The 20,645-nt window shown below is 40.5% G+C and overlaps 1 protein-coding gene across 5 annotated transcripts in view; it reads right to left on the bottom strand.

Moving 5' to 3' along the window:
* The window catches only part of PDE8B (phosphodiesterase 8B), a 347,153-nt gene that overhangs the window by 138,344 nt on the left and 188,164 nt on the right, over window positions 1–20,645 (bottom strand). For all 5 annotated transcript variants that reach the window (XM_058275154.1, XM_058275158.1, XM_071208674.1 and 2 more), the window contains one exon: window positions 1,807–1,997. In XM_058275154.1, the coding sequence (XP_058131137.1) occupies window positions 1,807–1,997 (191 nt within the window). The remainder of the gene's footprint in view (window positions 1–1,806; window positions 1,998–20,645) is intronic.

Below are 20,645 nucleotides of genomic sequence, written 5' to 3'. Positions count from 1 at the left end.
GGCCTCTTTTGGGACTGGCTTCTGACTTTGGGTTGCTTCCTGCTGCTTACCTCTTCTCTCCTCCCTTCCAAGGCACTGGTGCTGGTTGAGAGGGCTAAGGGAGACCTGGGGGAGCGCAGGGGAGGGCAGCCTAGGACGCATGTTAGGCTGAGGTCCAGTCTAGTTCAAAATCCATATCATCCAGTGCCATAAGTGAAAATAAAGAACGTGCACCTGCCAGGAGTGTACCCCCCATCACTCTAGGGAGTGTGTTCTGGTCAAGCATTTGGGGAACCTGGCCACCCTCAAGAAAACCAACAATGGTCAGTAAATATCGCTAGGTATGTACATCTGACTTCCAGACTACACAGTCCTCCACTGTTTTTTTTTGTGCAGCCAAGACAGAGGCGCATTTTGTATTCAAGGAATAATGTAAAGCTTATCTGCTAATGCTAAACTGGACCTGTGCCTGCATTAAAAGATTTCTTCCTATTAATTTCTTCTTTTTTTTTTTTTTTAACATCTGAAGCTTGCCTTAAATCTATGTCTACATAAAAGACATAGTAATTCTACTACAAAACCATGTAAGAAAAGTAAATAAAAAGGGGAGAGGATGTGGCTCAACCAGTTGAGCGCCCGCTTCCCACATGGGAGGTCCTGGGTTAGGTTCCTGGTGCCTCCTAAAAACAAAAAACAAATAAGCAAACAAATGAAAAGACCAATTCAGGGGAGCAGATGTGGCTCAGTGGTTGAGTGCCAGCTTTTTACATACGAGAGCCCAGGTTCAATCCCAGCCCTGGTACTTCAAAAAAAGGAAAAAAAGTGAAGGCCAACAAAAAACAGGTATTGTATATAAATGACCCAATTTTACCCTGAAAACCATTTAAAAAGAAAAATATATTTCTTAATGTATATTTTAAATAGGTAGATATTTCTATGCAGTAAGATTAGCTTATTTAAGACTAGCAAACATAAAAAAAAAAGTTTCATAAGAAAAATTCTTCTTTGGGGAACTCTGAAGTCATCAAAGAATATAGTAAGGCAATGCCTCTGAGGAGAAACTTCCCTTAATCTAACTTCCTCTCAGCATGCCAAAGGTTCCAAGGAGCCATTTCCCTACTTTTCATTTCACTTGGTAATATTCTAGAATTTTTCAGCTCCATATGTAAGTGAAGTCTGTCCTGGTTTAGCATTTCATTTGCAATCTCTTCCCATCTAGCTTCAAAGCATTTTATTTCTGCTAAATGAACTCGCTCATCCAGACTGTGCATTTATTTATGAACAGGGATGCTTTTCCTCCCCAGAGCACAAGCTTTTCTGTAAACAAGCAGGGGGTCTGGGTCCCTGGACGACTTTCTGCTGCTGCACAGTGGCTGCTTTTGCTCCTTGTGCTCCCCATCTGTGTGAGGCAGGGAAAAATAGATATTTCACACATTTCTGATGCTCATTTTGGGACAGAATAATGAGGATTGAAATATCTGGTTTAAATCTAAACCAAATCTGTGCAATAAGAATTGTGTGGATTTTAATGTTTTTTCTTGAAATATGAGCAACACATGGAGGGGATCAGCACCCTGAAGTTTTCTATAGAGACCCACTCACATCTTCAAATTCAGTGCAACACAGATGTGGAAATGTAGAAAAGGCACGATAACTCCCCAGGAGGAACTAGAGCTTTTACTACAGAAACCTGTAGATACTACTTAGAAATGTCAACACATATTTTGGAAATATTTGGGGTGGAACTAAACACATCTGTAAATGAAAGGCATTTTAAATGGGCTGTTAAACAGACATTTACTAAGCAGAGTAAATTACAGAGTGTACCTGCATACAGCTTCTGCATCAAAGTTTCGAGTCTGTCTGTGATCGATTACAATAATTTCATGGTGCTTATCTAAAAAGCATTCAAGGGCTGACTCTGGAGTCCGAGCAATATTGCATCTATAACCGGCTCTGTCACAGGCCCACCAGAATCCATCGCTCTGATTATCTTCCTTTGCAAAGATCAGCAAAACCTGAAACACACAGAAATGGTCATCTGGACAGAAATAATGATCTTTAGAGATGGTCTTAATTCAGGCCTCTGGAGCAATGCTATCTGGGTTCAGATTCTAGCTTCTCCAATAGGTAACAGTAGGACTTTGTACAAGTTCTTTCAACTCTCTGGCCTGCAGTTTCTCAGCTGTAAGATGTGACTATTAGCAGCATACACACGCTAGAGTGAGACCTGATTGAGCACAGGTTGGATGCTCAGTCAGTCTGGCAGTGGTTGTTATTCATTACAATTCCAAGCAGTATTAGTTTTCCCAAAAAGCTTCGTTTTAAAACAGATTAAATAGTGAAATTATTCACAGGATAATTAACACAGGTCACATTATGGTTCACATAAACAAACATACACATATATTTGGTTACAGGGCAATGGTGTTTGCCTCACAGTCCCTGGAGACCAGGTCTCTGAACTTAGCACCAAGAGACCTATAAAGACATAGGAAAATAAGGGCTCTCAAAGCAACCTGAGGGAAGCGGACTTGGCCCAATGGATAGGTCATCCACCTACCACATGGGAGGTCCACGGTTCAAACCCCAGGTCTCTCTGACCCATGTGGAGCTGGCCCATACACAGTGCTGATGTGCACAGGGAGTGCCATGCCACTCAGGGGTGTCCCCTGCGTAGGGGAGCCCCATGCACAAGGAGTGCGCCCCATAAGGAGAGCCGCCCAGTGCAAAGGAAGGTTCAGCCTGCCCAGGAATGGTGCTGCACACACGGATAGCTGATGCAGCAAGATGACGCAACAAAAAGAAACAGATTCCCATGCTGCTGACAAAAGAAGTGAACAAAGAAGAACACACAGCAAATGGACACAGAGAACAGACAACTGCGTGGGGGGAGGGGGCAGGGGAAGGAGAGAGAAATAAATAAAATAAATCTTTAAAAAAAAAAAAGCAACCTGAAAAATGAACTCTAAGACCATTATGAAATGTGAAGCTGATGGAGCTAAGTAGAAGGAAATTTGCCTCAGTTTGCCACCCACTGGAGAGAAGACAGTGGTGGTTTACACACGTCCCCCTCATTGTACCCTGGCTCAGGGGCCCAGATCCTCTGCCAGTCAGAGAGCCAGAGACCGTCTTTCCACCACCTGAACTTACTTGCTCATCTGTTTATGGTCTATCTCCTGCACTATAATTTAAGCTTCAGGAGAGCAAGGATTTGTTCCCTTTGGTATCCCTCCTGCCTAGCATGGGCTGTCACTAACGAGCTGTTCAGTAAGTATTTGTAATGTGAAGGAAGAAACTACCTGTGGGGTCTTCTGAGAAATGCAATAGGAGCAAGACTACCTCACAGTAATAGGGGCAATAAAAAAAGCATGTAATAATCTCAAGGCATTTAATATTCTTCAGCACCCATTTCTGATTTAAATAATTAGGAATAGAAGGATGGTTTCTCAACATCAAGAACTTTTAAGTCAATAGCCAATATCATTCTTCACATAGAAATATCTAATGTTTTTCATTTAAAATAAGAAACAAGGTATATAGCCCTATGCTTGCATTTTTAAAAAGATTTATTTTTTTTATTCCCCACCCCCCCCCCCAGTTGTCTGCTCTGTGTCCATTTGCTGTGTGTTCTTCTGTGACCACTTCTATCCTTATCAGTGGCACTGGGAATCTGTGTTTCTTTTTGTTGCATCAGCTCTCCGTGTGTGTGGAGCCATTCTTAGGCAGGCTGTACTTTCTTTCGCGCTGGGCAGCTTTCCTTACAGGGCGCACTCCTTGCGCGTGGGGTTTCCCTACTAAGGGACACCCCTGCGTGGCATGGCACTCCTTGAGCGCATCAGCACTGCTGATGGGCTAGCTCCACACGGGTCAAGGAGGCCTGGGGTTTGAACCGCGGACCTCCCATGTGGTAGGCAGATGCCCTATTCATTGGGCCAAGTCTGCTTCCCCTATGCTTGCATTTTAAAAACATTTTATTAATGGAAAATTGGAAATACTCCTGGAGGCAATAATATAATGAACCTCATGTACCCATGGTCCAGCTTCAGCAATTTCCAACTCCCGGCAAATCCTATTTCATCTCCATACCTTCCCACTTTCCCAATTCTCATATTATTTTGAGGCAAACCTCAGATATCACATAATTTCACCCATAAATATATCAGTATGCATCTGTTAAAGGACTCTTAAAAAAAAGCAAAACCACAATGTCATTCATACTTAACCCCCCCAATAATTCTTAAAGTTATCAAATATCCAGATGTACATAAATGTCATTTTTAAACTTCATTTGAATCATGATCCAAATAAGATTCCCACATTACAACTGATTGAGATGGCTCTTAAGTTTCTTTTGATCTATAGGTCTCCCGCGATCTCTTTCTTCTTGTTATTTGTTGATGAAATTAGTCATATATAATACTTTTTACACTTGTAGCAAATGTAAGAGACATGAAATAAAAGGGAAAAAACGGTAACTCTCTAAAATCAGAAGATAAAATTATCATTATTTGCAGACCATTTGTACCTAGACAACCCAAAGGAATAAGTATAAAAATTAAGAATTAGTAAGAATTCAGTAAACTGAAAAAAGAACATGATAAAACAGTATATACAAATAAATTCCTTTCCTATATTGCAATAATCAACTAGAACATAAAATGGAGGAAATAAATTGCTTTTCTATTTAGAATAATAATATATCTTAAATTATCTACCAAATAATGTCAGGAAAGTTGATTATTTGGGGAAAAAAGGCAAGATAAATTCTCCTCCTGGCCCTATATCACAGTCAATTCCAGAGGTATTAAAGAGCTAAACATAAAAAAATAAAAAATAAAAAAATAAGATACAATAAAATTTAAGCTAAACAATGAACTGGGAGGAAATGTTTTCAACAGATATAATAGAAAAGGGGTATAGCAGTTTGATATTATTTACAAATTCCAAGAATAGATATGGATTATGTTTGTAAACTGGTCTGCTCCTTTGGGCATATTAGATTGTATTAGATTCAGAGATTTTACTTAGCTTGATTAAATTATGATTAGGGCTTTGCTTGGGCTACACCAAAGGGGGTGGGGACTCGCAGAGAAAACAACATGGAGAAGGAGAACATAGAGAGTTGAATTTTAGACACTGGAGCCCCAGGGAGAGAGTCAAGCTGTTTGCCTGAAGAGACCAGAGCCCTGAACAGCTGAGAAAGCCTGAAAAGAAACAAGCCTTGGGGAGAGAGGGATAAGCCTTATGCTAACCTACAGCTTAGAACAGAAGGACTGGGACCACAGAGCCTTAGGAGGAAGAGGAAGGCTGAACCCTTACAGAGACCAGCAGCCATCTTGTTCCAACATGTGGCAAGAGACTTTGGTGAGGGAAGTAACTTATGCTTTATGGCCTTGTGACTGTTAGCTTCTATCCCAAGTAAATACCCTTCATGAAAGCCAACAGATTTCTGGTATTTTGCATTAGCACCCCTTTGGCTGACTAATACAAGGGGTAATTCTTCCTTCTATATAAAGGGCTATTACACATCAATACAAAGAATATTAATAGCCCAAAATAAAAACAGAAAAAGAGAGACAATTCACAGAAGAAATATAAATGGCCAAAAACTTACAAAAATGCTCATCATTAGTAATCAAATATATGCAGAATAAGTGATTTGATACCATTTTTAACCTTCAATTTGCAAAAGGCTTTTGAAAATATTCTGGTAGTATTATTACATTGATTTAGACACTGTTAGTGGAAATGTGATTTGGTGTAATATTTCTAGGAAGCAGTTTAGCAATATGTAATAAAAATCTCATGAGAGTTCATATTCTTTGACCTTGTAATTCCACGTCTAGTAATCTTATGAAATAGATAGGGACAAATATTTATGAGTAACCATTTTTATTATAGTAATATGTCACTATATATTATTTTGCAGATACTGTGATATAGAAAAACTGGAAACAACTTAAAAGACAACGGGACATGGTCAAAATGATATATTTCCACAGTGGAATGTGTATGGGAATAGATATTTCCCATACTTCTGAGTATGCTTCAAAAATATCATTTTAATGGCTGTATACTACTAAATGGCAGTATACAGTATTAAATGATATTTTTTAAGTATTTCAGAGATGTAGGAACTGTGTCTACTTCAGTGCCAAGGACAGGACTCCACTGAGGAGGACATCCATTTCCTGCAATAAAACCTTAAGCTCTTTTATCGTTTCTATTTCTGATAACAGAGCTTTCTCAGTGAAGGTTGTATTTGGAATGTTTCCTTTTAATTAGTGTGGCAAACACATGTGATCATATTTCTTAACTCTAGAAGTTCAGAGTCATAAGCTCTGTCTTCAAAATCCATTGGCATACCATGAATAGGGTCAATTACTTCAGAAATATCCAGCAGCCTAGCCCCCAACATAACCTCAAAAGTCACTCTTTTCATTCAAAAAGTTCCCAAATCCTATCCTCACTGGGACTTTCCCTCTCACTTGCCCCATGAGTTCTCCTTTGTAAGTGTTTCTCCAAAGTAAGAACTTATCTTTATTTAAAGAACCCAATCTCCAGAGACAGGCCTTGGTGTTGATCACCATGTCCATTTTCCCTATCACACTGGGCTACCGCTGCCTTCCTTGTCCTCCACAATGAAGTCCTCACTCTGAGGGGAGTTCTAGAAAAGACCCCGAAAAGACCCCGAAGGGAAACCATTCCTCTCTTGTCAGAACAAAGTACCTTTCATCATTGCAGATCTGATATAGGGTATAAAGTTCCATAGCCCAAATATGCTAAATCATGCCAATTTTCAAGAACACATTTTATTTCTTATAGTACTAATATAAGAGCTCCTCAGGAAAAGCCCCTTTATAGAGCTTGCATCCTAACAGGGGTCAGCACTCTTCCTTCCCCTTTTGAACGGTGTCCTCATTGTGCTCTCAGAGGCTCAGCTGCAGATCATGGAAACCTAGCCCTGAACTTTGCCCTCAAAGTGACTGGACAACTGAAGCACCCCACTTCCAGGCACAGGGTAGGAGCCAGCCGTGCCTGGGAAGCACAGGAGGAGTGAAATCCTTTTGGAATTGGTCTGTCTCTCAATGTCCTGACATTTCTGTTTCATGGCAATAAACAAAATAAAAATTCACTCCTTCCAGAGAGGTGAAGGATCCCAAACTTTGTGTCTCATTTTCTGTTTTCTCAAATGCCATGTTTCCAGGGGAGAAAGAATATATTTTTCAGCATGGTTTTAACATTTTCTCTTTAGGATATGGCTTGAAATCACACCCCCAAGCAGTCACACTTGTTAAGGGCTCACTCTAGGCTAGGACCTGACCAGGATGTTCCTAAAATCATCAGCCACCAAACTCATTCTAAGAAGAAAGAGGAGGTAGCTTTCCCAAGAGATGTGGAAGGTACATTTTGGTTGTGAAATCAAACTTTTTTTTTTTTTTAAACCAAACTATTAACAAGGGAGATACAATGAAAAAAGTCAGGTAGGATAAGTTGGTTTGTGCAAAAAGCCAATGGCCTTTTACTTGGTGCAGCTGCAGTATTAATGTGAGAAATTTGATATGCAGAGCCTATCAGAAAAGAGGACAGAACCTACCTTTCATCTGGCTGGCTAAACTACTGACTTCTAAACAAGAATCTCAACAATCTAGATTACCTTGACACCATTATGCCTCAAGTGTTGACTAATAAGAATACAACTCAATTCTCATATTGGGCCCTGCTACTGATATTGCTAAACTCGTTTGTCTTAAGAGTCCTTACAAGATTGGAGTGTCCCACTTTTGGGAAAAAATAATAAAGGTCATATATTTAACGAATATTTCCTGTGCACCTACTATGTGCTAGGCACTGTTTTAATGGCTTAGGGTACATCGATCAACAAAATAAAGAGCCCTGCCCTGATGAAACTTGCCTTGTAGTGATAGAATGACAGACAAACAATGGGTATAGGAGGTAAGTAAATTATATGGAATGTTAATGAATGATAAGGGCTATACAACAGACACTAAAGCAGGATAAACAGGATCACGAGTGGAGTGGTAGCTGCAGTATTAAGTAGGGAGGTTAGGGTGGTTGTCACTGAGAGGGTGGCACTTGAACAAACACCTGCAGGAAACAGGAAAGTGCGTCAAGTGGATCTCTGAAGGAAAAGTATTTCAGGCAGAGGGAGCAGTTGGCAGGATGGCTACCTGGTGTGTTCAAGGACCTGCAAGGAAGCCAGTGCGGCTGGAGAGGACTGTGGGAGGGTGAGAGGGCAGGAGAGGAGGTCACGTTCACAGCAGAGGGCTAGATTAGGGAGGGCTGGCCAGGAAATCTAACTACTTAAAAAGGTAGGTTTCCCAAAGAAACGTATAAAAACTGATTAAAGGTAGTGTTTATGTTACATGAGCAAAGATGTTTAAAAAAATTCTTTCCATTTATAAAAATTTAATTTGAAAGATAATTTTTTAATAATTCAACTCTTCAGCAAAGTAAAAAAATCTATGGGGAAAAAAACTAAACACTTTAGAATAAATACTAAGTCGATCACCTTTTTTTTGATGTCTGTTCAGCTCAGTAAATGTCTTCCTTCTCTAAGTAACACCCGTAAGTCATTGTGGTGGACCCAAATTACCAGGGTTGGATTGTCTTCTTCTCCCAGGCCATAGTGGCCAATGATATTCTGTTTCCAGGAATTTAGAATTTGAACAGAGTTACAGAGGCTGGAATCGGAACCAGAAGGGACTTAACAGTAGTGATATTGAAGAAAGAGCCTTAAACCCCTGCTGCCAATGTACTCAGAGCTGGCCCACTGTCATGGTTTTTCAACAATTCCTTGGATTTTAAGGCAAAAAAAATTCACTCTTTCTAATATACTTCCTTCTAATTCATTTGTTGGTTTTGTTTGTTTGTTTTTTTTCATAAGGCAGCTATTTCATGCAACTAAAAAAAAAAACCTAATGCCATCCCTCTAAGCTTTAACTGAAGTGATTTTATGTATCAACATTTATAGAAACATTAGAGGTTTTTGTTAGACATGGCCATTTAAAAATATTGGTATTCACTGAGATGAATCCCATAAATTTTTTTTTTGTAAAATTATGAAACATCATTAAAGGCATATAATTGAACTTGATTTGTAAAGAGTAAAAGCAAACTGACTCTTTTGCTTGCTCTAAATAATATGAGGAACATTCATTCAGAGAATATTGATGACCTATTGTTCAAGATGTCAAGTTAAGAGCTGGGAATAATAGGATGACAGAGGCAGCCCATAGGCCAGTGCCTGTCCTTAGTACCCCAGCAGGGGAGAGAGTCAGGTAAGCAGATAATTAAAATAAATACACTAATAAGTGGTAAATACAAATAGACATAGCAAAGGCATGACATCAAAGCACAGGACATGAGAAGGAAGCAGCTTTGTTGTATCAACCTCAGTGTACTGTTGTAAACACAGCAAAAGATTAGAGGATGAAGACCCAATCTGTGGTGAAGTCTGTGACAATGAGGAAACATCGTTCTGCAGGAGACCTTGACCAACTTATGTTCTGTCCAGGGTCAGGACACAATGCTAGGTAGTCCTTGCATTGTTTGGTATGTAGGACCATGCATATTATACTCTGCAAAGAAATCTTAAAAATCAATGGGAAAACTCTCTAAGCCAAACTCAGCATGTAAATGCATTACCTTCCTACCAGCATGGGACATGACTCCCAGGGATGAGCCTCCCTGGCACTGAGGGATTACTACCAAGCACCAGCTGGTGATGTAGCTAGAAAAAGACCTTGAATAAAATGGGGAAATGGTAAAGACAAACGAGTTTGTATGGTTAAGAGACTTCAAAATGAGTCAGGAAGTCATCAGAGGGGTCACGCTTACACATGTCTCAGCAGGATCTCAGAGACAGCCAAAGTAGATACAATTACAGGTAGTGGTGCTCCTGACGGCTACAGAGACACCCAGGACGTACACTCTTTGCAGATGGCTCTGGAGTTCAGTGCCTTGCCAGTGGGCCCTACTTTGCAATCTGTGCTACTGAGTATGAGGAGCTGAACTCAGATGTGACCTCTCTACACATGCCTCTTCTGTCACTTTTAACAAACCTGTGGTTGGTGCTGGGATTTGTGTATGTTGTCCATGTGTCAGCTGGGCCATGAGCCTTTGCAGAGTTGCAGCACCTACTTTCCGATTCGTTGGATTTACCCAGGTCAGCTAATGGGGAGGTGAGGATGGTCAACCATCACACCAGGGAACCAAGAGAGTCTACAACTGCAAGCAGGAGAATCACATCCATCAGCCAAGTGGGATCTAAGCCCCCTCTCAATATAGAGGTGGAGTGGACATTGCCATCCAGGGTCCTCAGGATGGAGAAATAAAATATGGATTAGAATGGACTTACTGGTATTCTACTATAACATTAATGTGACTCTAGCAATAGAAGAAATTGTATCACTAATGTGGAGACAGTAGCCATGGGAATGGCTGAGGGTAGGGAGAGGGAAGAAGAGGTGTGATATGGAGGCATTTTCAGGACTTGGAGTTGTACTGAATGATACTGCAGGGACAGATGCAGGACATTATATATCCTGCCATAACCCACTGAATGGATTGGAAGAGAGTGTAAACTACAATGTAAACTATAATCCACACTGTGTAGCAGTGCTCAAAATGTATTCATCAAATGCAATGAACATGCCATACTGATAAAAGAGGTTGTTGATGTGGGAGGAGTGGGGGTTGGGGTGGAAGTAAGGTATATGGGAACCTCTTAAATTTTTTAATGTAACATTTTGTGTGATCTATGTATCTTTAAAAATAAAAGATAATAAAAGATTTTTTAAAAATCAATGGGAAAAAATAGGATTGTTCAGAGACCTGTAAAAATTGTTGTCAAAACATTCAAAACTAGGGAAGCAGACTTGGCCCAATGGATAGGGCATCCGCCTACCACATGGGAGGTCTGTGGTTCAAACCCGGGGTCTCCTTGACCCGTGTGGAGCTGGCCCATGCACAGTGCTGATGGCATGCAAGGAGTGCCCTGCCACGCAGGGGCGTCCCCCACATGGGGGAGCTCCATGTGCAAGGAGTGTGCCCAGTAAGGAGAGTCACCCAGCGTGAAAGAAAGTGCAGCCTGCCCAAGAATGGCACCGCACACATGGAGAGATGACACAACAATGACGCAACAAAAAAAAACACCACAGATTCCTGATGCCATTGATAAAGATAGAAGTGGTCACAGAAGAACACAAAGTGAATGAACACAGACAGCAGACAACTGGGGGGGGGAGGGGAAGGGAGACAAATAAAAAATAAATCTTAAAAAAAAAAACCTTCAGAACTCTCTTATTGTTGATTAAAAATGGAAAAAATAGGGAAACGGACTTGGCCCAGTGGTTAGGGCATCCGTCTACCACATGGGAGGTCCGCAGTTCAAACCCTGGGCCTCCTTGACCCGTGTGAAGCTGGCCCACGCGCAGTGCTGATGTGCGCAAGTAGTGCCCTGCCACGCAGGGGTGTCCCCCGCGTAGGGGAGCCCCACGCTCAAGGAGAGCCGCCCAGCGCGAAAAGAAAGCGCAGCCTGCCCAGGAATGGCGCCGCCCACACTTCCCGTGCCGCTGACTACAACAGAAGCAGACAAAGAAACAAGATGCAGCAAAATAGACACAGAGAACAGACAACTGGGGCGGCGGGGGAGGGGAGATTAAATAAATAAATAAACCTTTTAAAAAAAAATGGAAAAAATAAAACATTTAGGATACTATAAGTAAAATATTGAAAAGTAAAATGTTTTATTTCTTTTTCAAAAACTCATCCACCAACTGATGAATGGATTAATAAAATGTGGCATTTACATACAATGGAATATTATTCAGCTGTACAAAGGAATGAAGTCCTGATACATGTGACAACATGGTAAAACCCTAAAGACATCATGTTTAGTGTAATGAGCCAGTCACAAATACTATATGACTTAGTGATTTGAAACAATTAGAAAAAGAAAACTTGTTGAGTCAGAATCTAGAATATAGGCTACCAGAAAAAGGTGAAGATAACGGAATGGGAAGTTAAGGCTTAAAATGTACAGGGTTCCTATTTGGAATGCTGGAAATGTTTTGATAATTGGATGGTGGTGATGGCAGCACAAAGTAGTGAACATAATTAATGGCACTGAGATATGTATCTGAATGTGATTAAAAGGAACCCTAAGTTAAACCATGGACTTTAATGGTACAATTATAAAAATGTGCTATCATCAATTATAATAAATGTTCCACACCAATGCAAGTTGTTGTTGGTAAGGCAGTGCATGGGAATCCTGTATTTTATGCATGATTGTAAACCCACAATTTCTTTAATAAAGAAAAAGAATTTCAATGGGGACTTGTGCTGTCAACATTTCAATAAATGAAATGATGCAATATAGAAAATTTCAAGACATTGTGCTCCAATTCATGTACAATATATAATGCAAATTATAAAAAATACTTAAGAGTAGTTTGAACAGTGCTTCCTTTCTTCTTCCACTCATATAGACTACATAAGTTATAACATGGAGTGAGCATCTTTTCTACACCTTGTTGAACATCCCTAAATTTGGATCGGCTCCCAACATTTTATACTTTGTGCTTTCAATGTCATGAAACATCCGTATGAGTTTAATTAATGTAAAGATTTTTGCTTGCGTTACTTCCCCTAGGACCTTTTTTTTTTTTTTTGGCACAGCCACCTTCTTAATTTAAGTAGATAAATTTTGCCTTCACTAATTTCTTCTGGCTACAAATCTAGAATCTCCCAAAGAGGTGCCAATGTTTCCACAGTCAGCTATTCCTCCTATAACTCCATTTACATTCTATTCAATTTTCTCTTCCAGCATTATCACTTCTCCTTTCTTTGCTACACTTTCATCTCTTTTGTCCAAATGCCTCTTTCAATAGTCCACTTTTATAAAATGTCATGTGCTCTTATCACTGAGAGACAAGGAGGCAACACAACTACAAGCTTTGCTGTCAGCATGTGAACTGAATAACAGATATACAATGACAATCACTGAGACTTTGAGAGAAAAAGGACATGAATGGTCACCAATCATGATGAAGAGCTAGCAGCAAAGTCTGTGCTTTATGCAATTACTGGCAGTTAATAAACGGCGGTAACTGAAGTTTGAATTGTGTGGTTGGCATTATTTAATTAAATCAAGGGAATGAAAATTTGTGCCTATTGAAACAGTGCAAAGCAAGGCTGCCTGTACTACTTCTCAAGTGTAGCTATAAAGGCCTCAAACTGCCATACACTGCATCCCTCTATCTCCAGGGAGAATTCCAGCTAAACCTTCTGGGAATGGCCACATTTAATCTGGCTTTCACTGAGCTAGGAGGAGGAAATAAGGACTTGGCCACAGCAGGGCTGAGGGACTGAAACAAGGGGGCCCGTAGGAGAGGCTACATAGGGCAACACACAGGCTACAGATTTGGGGTTTCCAGGAGCAATGACAGAAACTGGGGCCCTGATTCTTAGGAGTTCTCTGAGCAGAAAGGGACTCCTAGATGACCCAGCCAACCACTACTTAACAGATGAGCACACTGATTTCCCCAAAGCCAAGCAGTGGCAGAGAGAGAACACACAACTCTCAGCTACTTCTTCAGGGATCTTCCAACAGCTCCAGCTTGCCTTGCTTTGTTGGAAATCCTTATAACCATGTCTTTGACCAAGTTCATTAAGAAATCACTGAAAAATAACTTTGTGAAGATAGCAATAATCTGTCTTTGACAGCTAAATTAGAATAAAACTATTTTCTCTGATAAAAGTTAATTATGAAAAAGACAAAAATAAAGCTAATTGAGTCAAATAAGACAATACAGTGCTTATTAGTATTAGTGTACTTTTTAAAGAAGGGTGTATCTAAACATCTCCAAATGGATTACCAATGTCTATCATTAAACATTCAATTTTCAGAATTCTCAGAATAGTGAGCTGAATATATTCCCCCAAAACACTTTCCTGCCCCGAACCTGTGAGTGTCATCTTATGGGGGAATACAGTCATTGCAGGTGTTATTAGTTAAGGACAGAGATGAGATCATACTGGATTAGAGTGGTTCCAAAATCCAACGAGCACATCCTTATCAGAGACAGAGAAGGACTCACAGAGGATGAGAAGCCCCTGTGAAGATGGAGGTAGAGACTGGAGCTGTGCTGCCACAAGCCAAGAAATGCCTAGAACCTCCAGAAGCTGGAAGGAACAAGGAAGGCTCCTCTAGAGCGTTCAGAGGGAGAAAGGCCCTGCTGGCACCTGGGCTTTGGAACTTTAGCCTCCAGAACCAAGAGAATAAATTTCTGTTTTAATCCACCCAATTTACCGCAATTTGTTATGGGAGACCTAGGAAATGAATACACTGCGTTTGGCTTTAAGGAAAAACGAAGTACTGAGGAACCTCTAGAGTAGACGATGCATATAAATCCTGTTAAGTTGTGCCCACATAATACTAAATAATTGGCCAATTTGATCAGCTGGAGGTGTTAATTCCCTTGGGGAAAATGGTTTAGGAGCATTCCCTATATGTCCCTAGGAAAGTAATGCTAGTAACAGCTATTTTGAGGAGAATTTTCTAAGGACCAGCCATTATACTGAAAGCACTTTAAATATACCATCTTACTTAATAGCCCTTTAACAGTTCTCTGGGGTTGGTATTATCCCCATTTTACAGGCATGGAAACTGAGGCTTAAAGTGGTTAAGAGACTTGTTTAAAGCCACACAGTACAAAAGGTCAGCCAGAGCCCAGAGCCTGTGCAATCATTATGTTAAATAATCTAATCTCTCTCAGTTTTACTTTTATCTTCTAAAATATTAGACAAAAATCCGTAACAACTCTGGTTCGACAAAACTGGGCTAGCCAGAGGACACATCTGATAGGAGCGGTCAGGATAGGCAGGAAAGGTGATGCATACTGAGTCTCAACATCACCATCACTTGGTCATTCCACTTAATTTTTGGAGGTCAGCTCCCACAGACACCATGGGATCTCCAGTGTATAAAACCCGCCATATATAACGTTTCCAGAAAAATCCAAGCCAACCCAATTTGGAAGAAGGGAAATTCTGCCTTGCTAAGAAAAAGCTTGCCCAGAGAGCGAAGTGGGGACAGCACTTTCTAAGCTGAAACACATCAATTCTCCACTCTGGGGAAGTAAATGCTCCAGGCACTGATGATGAAAAGGCCATTTGATTTTCAGATGAGAGCGTGTTGATATCGATCTGCTGCCTCATAATATTTCCCTTATTTTTTAGTTTCTTGCCAAGATTAGAAAACATGCCTTTCACTGTGAGTCACACACACTCACCCAGAGAGCTGGCCCCACCCTACACCACCACACTGCACCTGCCTGCAGCTCTTCCCACCAGTTCCACATTCCACTCCTGATAGAGCTCCTGCCAGCTTGGTGCGGGGCTAGTGGGGCACCATGTTGGACCTCTTGTCATGGGAGCAAACTTCTGCTGGTGGGCTCAGAATTGCACCCTCTGAAGCCAACACATCCTGAAATATTCTTATCAAGCATTTTCCATAACCCCAAGGGCTCTGGCTGATGTAACTAATTAACATTTTCGGCATTCCAAAGAAGTAACAGAACAGATGTTTTCTCCAAGAAAAATGAAATAAGACAAAATCAAAGGCACTAGACAGTTTAAGACAGTTGTAACATTGGTAGCAGATGCACAGAAACACTTGGCAAGATAACCATGCCCCCTAAAGTTAGAATGTCATAAACAATAAAAGCCACCTGCCAGACCTCACTGTGTAGTCAGGGAATATTGTGCCATCTCTACATTCCCCACGGCATCTAGCAGGGAGCCTTGGACATAGCAGATGCTTAGGAAAGTCTGACCGAATGGACCAATAAGAGAAACTCTAGGTTTGAAAGAGGCCAAAGATATCCTTGTTTCTAAGTTGGGCGTGTTACCTTTTATTTAAGCGTCTCCTAATTATGCTGTTCCTCATTCAGAGAAAGACTCATGATTATATGCATCTGTTGCCATTTGGGACAAAGTCATGTGAAGCCCAGGCCTTATGCTTTCTAGTCTACTTAAAAGAATGCCCAGACCAAAGATTAAAAATATATATGCTCCTGAGGAGATGCTTCTGAGCCAACACATTGAGGAGCCATATCTCTTTTACGAAGAGATACATTCTTGCTCTATGTTTTTGACCGAATGACTTCTTATCCATCCTGGAGCCTTTGTTCACCTGTTCAACTGACCCAAGGGTGTACCTCATGATGATTTCTCAGCCCAGGTGGTCACACTCAGTGATATGAAGTTTTCCTGAAAGGCAAGTTAAATATTAGCCAAATGCTCTTCCATTTACCCAGGCTGCCCAAGGAATCGATCCATGATTTTGGTTAACTGAAGCCGGTTGTTTAGACCAGCACTCTTCAAAGTTGAACGGGCATGTTATTCTCCTAGGGATCTTGCTAGAACACAGATTCTGATTGCACAGGTCTGGAGAAGAACTGAATTTCTGCACTTCTAAGAAGCTCCCACATGATGCCAGTGTTTCTGCCCCACGGCTTGCAGGTTGTGTAGTACTGATCAGTGGTTCCCAGTGTTGAAAATTCATCCAAACCAACTGATTTACTTGAAAAAACTAGATTTCTGTTCCACATCCCATACCTACTGAATCTGAATTTTTGGAGCAGTCCCCGGAATCTGGTGATTCCAGTGCAGTCAGTCCATAGACAACATATGGGGACCAATGAAAAGCACCGTAATTCTTTTCAAAGAATTCTAATACAAGAAAATTCAACAAACAAATAATAGTGAATACTGTTACATCTGGCTTTGAGGACTGAATATCCACTTAAGAATCCTGGAAACTTCCAGTCAAGATGGTTCCAAACACATAGCAGTGAAAGCTAAAATACAGGAACGGAATCCAAAAAGATATTGCAAAGCAAACCTCTCAGAGGCAGAAACAGATCAGAAACTTAAGGTGTAAACAGGACTGAAGCTGAAGCCTGCTTGACTCCACATCCTAAAGGGCCAGGGTTGGTGGTCAGAACTGAAAGACTGAGAGCTTAAGGGGTGAAAGGGGTCCGCCTATGAGTACTTCACCACTTGGAGTAGAGTGGGGTGGGACTTCCCTAGAGACAAAGCTTCGGAGGCAGAAGGCCATGGATGCCATCCCCCAGCCAGCCACTGAATGGAGGTGCCTGCTGACTCCAGGCGCAGCTGCAGCATCCCCATTGTCTGCTGGGACAGGATTCCTGAAACACCATAGAAAAGCTGGTTCTGGACCAAGGCTGCAGGTGGAGGGCAATTGAAAAAAGCACCTGAGACTATGGGCTGAATTCACAGTGAGATACATGCATATGAGTTTAAGCTATGGAGAGATGCAAGAGTGGGTTAAAACAAAATTCAGGATAGTAGTCCCTCTAGAGAGGAAGCAGGGAAGCAGGGGGTGCAGGCAGTGCCACTAGTGATGGTCTAGCTCTTATGCTGAGTTGACTTCACAGTGTTCATTTTATTATTATACTTCATACATTCTCAGTGCATTACATATTTTGTTATGATTCATATATAAAATATAATAAATCCAAAATGATAGTAAACTATTTTTGAGGTATGGGGCTTGGGCTGTTAAAGGATATTTAAGGCCTGCAAAGTACAGTCTCATCTTTAAAGGACAGAAATAAAGGATAACTTTAGATACTACTGTAAGAATTGACTGCTAAGCATACACATTAAGAAATAATTTAACTGTAGCCACTATAAGAATATATACACAACCTACAGCTTCTAAGACAACAGAGAAAACAAAAGAAAAGAATAAATAGCAAACACAAAATAAAATCATTTGTACCAGTTATCACACTCAGTGTATCCGACTGAACCCACCTATTAAAAGATTATCAGAGTAGATTTTAGAAAAATAAAACTATGTCCAAGAGGCATATTGAAAATATTGTTAGAAACTTCTGGTCGACCAAGAGGTAGCCTAAGATGTTCTAGGGTGCTGTTTCCCAATAGAATCTTTGAACAACTGACAAAACCTGGCAAAGCCATTTTTCCTCAAAACTTCAGAAAACAGTTAAAGGGTTGCAGTAACTAGGCAAATGCTGCAGGAGAGACTAATGGGACCCTGGCTGGCCCTTCCCCAGCATGGATCCCTGGCCCTGTTCTGACGACAGCAGAGTGATCCTGTGCACATACTAGGGCACATCTATGTCGGTGCCAAATGATCATGTGGCAGCCTGAAAGACAGAACCACGCTGTCTCTCTGGCTCACCCTCTCAGAATTTTTCCTATAGCCAGAAGCGGCTTGCAGACACCCAAGCAGAATAAGAAATAATTATGTTAAACTGGACAGGGGAAAAGGATTACCTACTTTAAAACATGCAACACAGTACCAGGGAGGGTAGGAGGAGTCTATTTCATAGGGAGTAGAGAAGGTATTTGGATTCCTAAGATCACAAGTGAACACAAACCCATGACAAAAGGCAAGCTCAGAAAAGACAGAGGACCCTGTATTTTACTTTCACCTCAGGCTGATCATCCTGATAGGAGGGCTAAACTCTGAAGGAGAGTACCAGGCAACACAGCCAATTTCCAAAGACTATAAAAGGTGTGCTTTGCTTTGGCTTGTTTGTTTTTGTTAGCTCCTGGCACTCAAGGAAATCTCTGTCATATCACTAGCTGGATACAAATTTAAGGGACAGGTAAGGGACTAAATCCTAGAGTTAACATTTTAAGGTATTAAAATATACAGTGTCCAACAGAGGATTTAAAAGACAAGCAAGGAAACAGGAAATGGCCCATCAAAAGGAACAACATAAAAATCTAGAAACCATCAATGCAGATCAGACTTTGGACACACCAGACACACAATGAAGATCAGACTTTTTAAAACCAATCCTTAATACACTCAAGGAGACAATGGAAAACATGGAGACAGAACTAAAGGATATCAGGAAAACAATGAATGACCAATATGAGAATCTCAATAAAAAGCCTGAGGTTTTAAAAAGGAACCAAGATGATACTGGGGTTGGAGACCAAAGTAACTACAATGAAAAACTCTCTAGAGGGTTGCAAAAGCAAACTGGAGCTGGCAGAAGAGAGAATCAATGAAGTCAAAGACAAAGTAATTGAAATGAGTTGGGCTGAGGAACAGAAAGAAAAAAGAATTTTAAAAAAGTGAACAGAGCTAAGACATGTGTAGGACACCATCAAGCATACCAATATAGGCATTATGGGAGTCCCATAAAAAGTAAGTGAAAAGGAATATTCAATGAAATGACAGAAAATTTGCCAAATTCAATGAATTTGAATATACATATTCAAGAAGTTTAATAAAGCCCAAACAGGATAAACACTAAGAAAACCATTCCTAGACACAGAGTAGTCAAACTGTCCAGTGCCAAGTACAAGGAAGGAGTTCAGAAAGCTCTAATAGAAAAGCAACAAGTTAGGTACAAGGGAGTCCCAAAAAGATTAAGTACCAATTTCTCATCAGAAACCACAGAGGCAAGAAGGCAGGGGATGAAATATTTAAAGTGCTGAGAGAAAACAAAACAAATAATAGATAAGAATTTTATATCTGGCAAGACTGTATTTTTAAAAGGAGGGAGACATTAAGATATTCCCAGATAAATAAAAGCTAAGGGAGTTCATCATGAATAGACCTCCCCTACAACTAATGCTAAAGGGATTCCTTCATACTGAAAAAAGGATGTGAGGCAGTGGATCGATGTAGCATAAAGATATAAACATCTCCAGTAAAGGTAACCATGGGTAATTATAAATGCCAGTAGTATTGTATTATAATTTTGGTATGTAACTCCACTTTTAACTTCTTACAGGTTATGCATAAAGTAATTATAAATGCAAAAAAGTAATGATAAATCTATGGTTTTGACATACAATGTATAAGATAGAATTTGTAACAAGTACAACAAAAAGGCAGGAGGGACAGATGTATAGGAAAAGTTTATGTGTATGCGGTTGAAGTTAACCTGGTATCAAATCAAACATGACTGTTACAGACTTAGGATGTTCAATTTAAGCTCCATTGTAACCAAAAACAACACACTTGAAAATATACATAGAAGGAAATAAAAATGGACTCAAAATAGAACCATACAAAAATTACATAGTTATGAAAATAGGAATTAATGGAAGAATTGGGGTATAAAAAGGCATAAGACTGACAAAGACCAAATAGTAAAATGGCAGAAGAAAGTCCTACGTTATCAGTAGTTGCTTTAAATATATTAGTTAGCCAAAGTGGTGCTGATACAAAATTCCAGAAATCTGTTGACTTTTATAAAAGGTATCTATTTGGGGTAGATGCTTACAGTTACCAGGCCATAAAGTGTAAGTTACTTCCCTCATCACCAAAGTCTGTTGCCACGTTGCAGCAAGATGGCTGCCAACATTCAGTCTTCTTCTTCCTCTTAAGGCTCCATAGTCCCAGCTTCTTCTAATGTCAGCTGTAGGCTGGGATAACTCTCTCCCAGGCTCATTCCTCTCTGGGCTCAGCTGCTCTGCTCTCTCCTGTATCTTTCCAGGCTCCAGCTCAAAATTCCAACCTCCTTTCTCTGCTATGCAGTTTCTCTGTGAGTCCCTGCCCACCAAGGGGGTGGTGACTCAACATCCTACTGACATGACCCAATCTAGGCCTTAGTCAT

Source organism: Dasypus novemcinctus, chromosome 2 (assembly GCF_030445035.2).
Source record: "Dasypus novemcinctus isolate mDasNov1 chromosome 2, mDasNov1.1.hap2, whole genome shotgun sequence".
NCBI classification, from domain to species: domain Eukaryota; kingdom Metazoa; phylum Chordata; class Mammalia; order Cingulata; family Dasypodidae; genus Dasypus; species Dasypus novemcinctus.
Note: the sequence above shows the minus strand (reverse complement) of the source record. Positions and strands in the feature narration are given on the sequence as shown.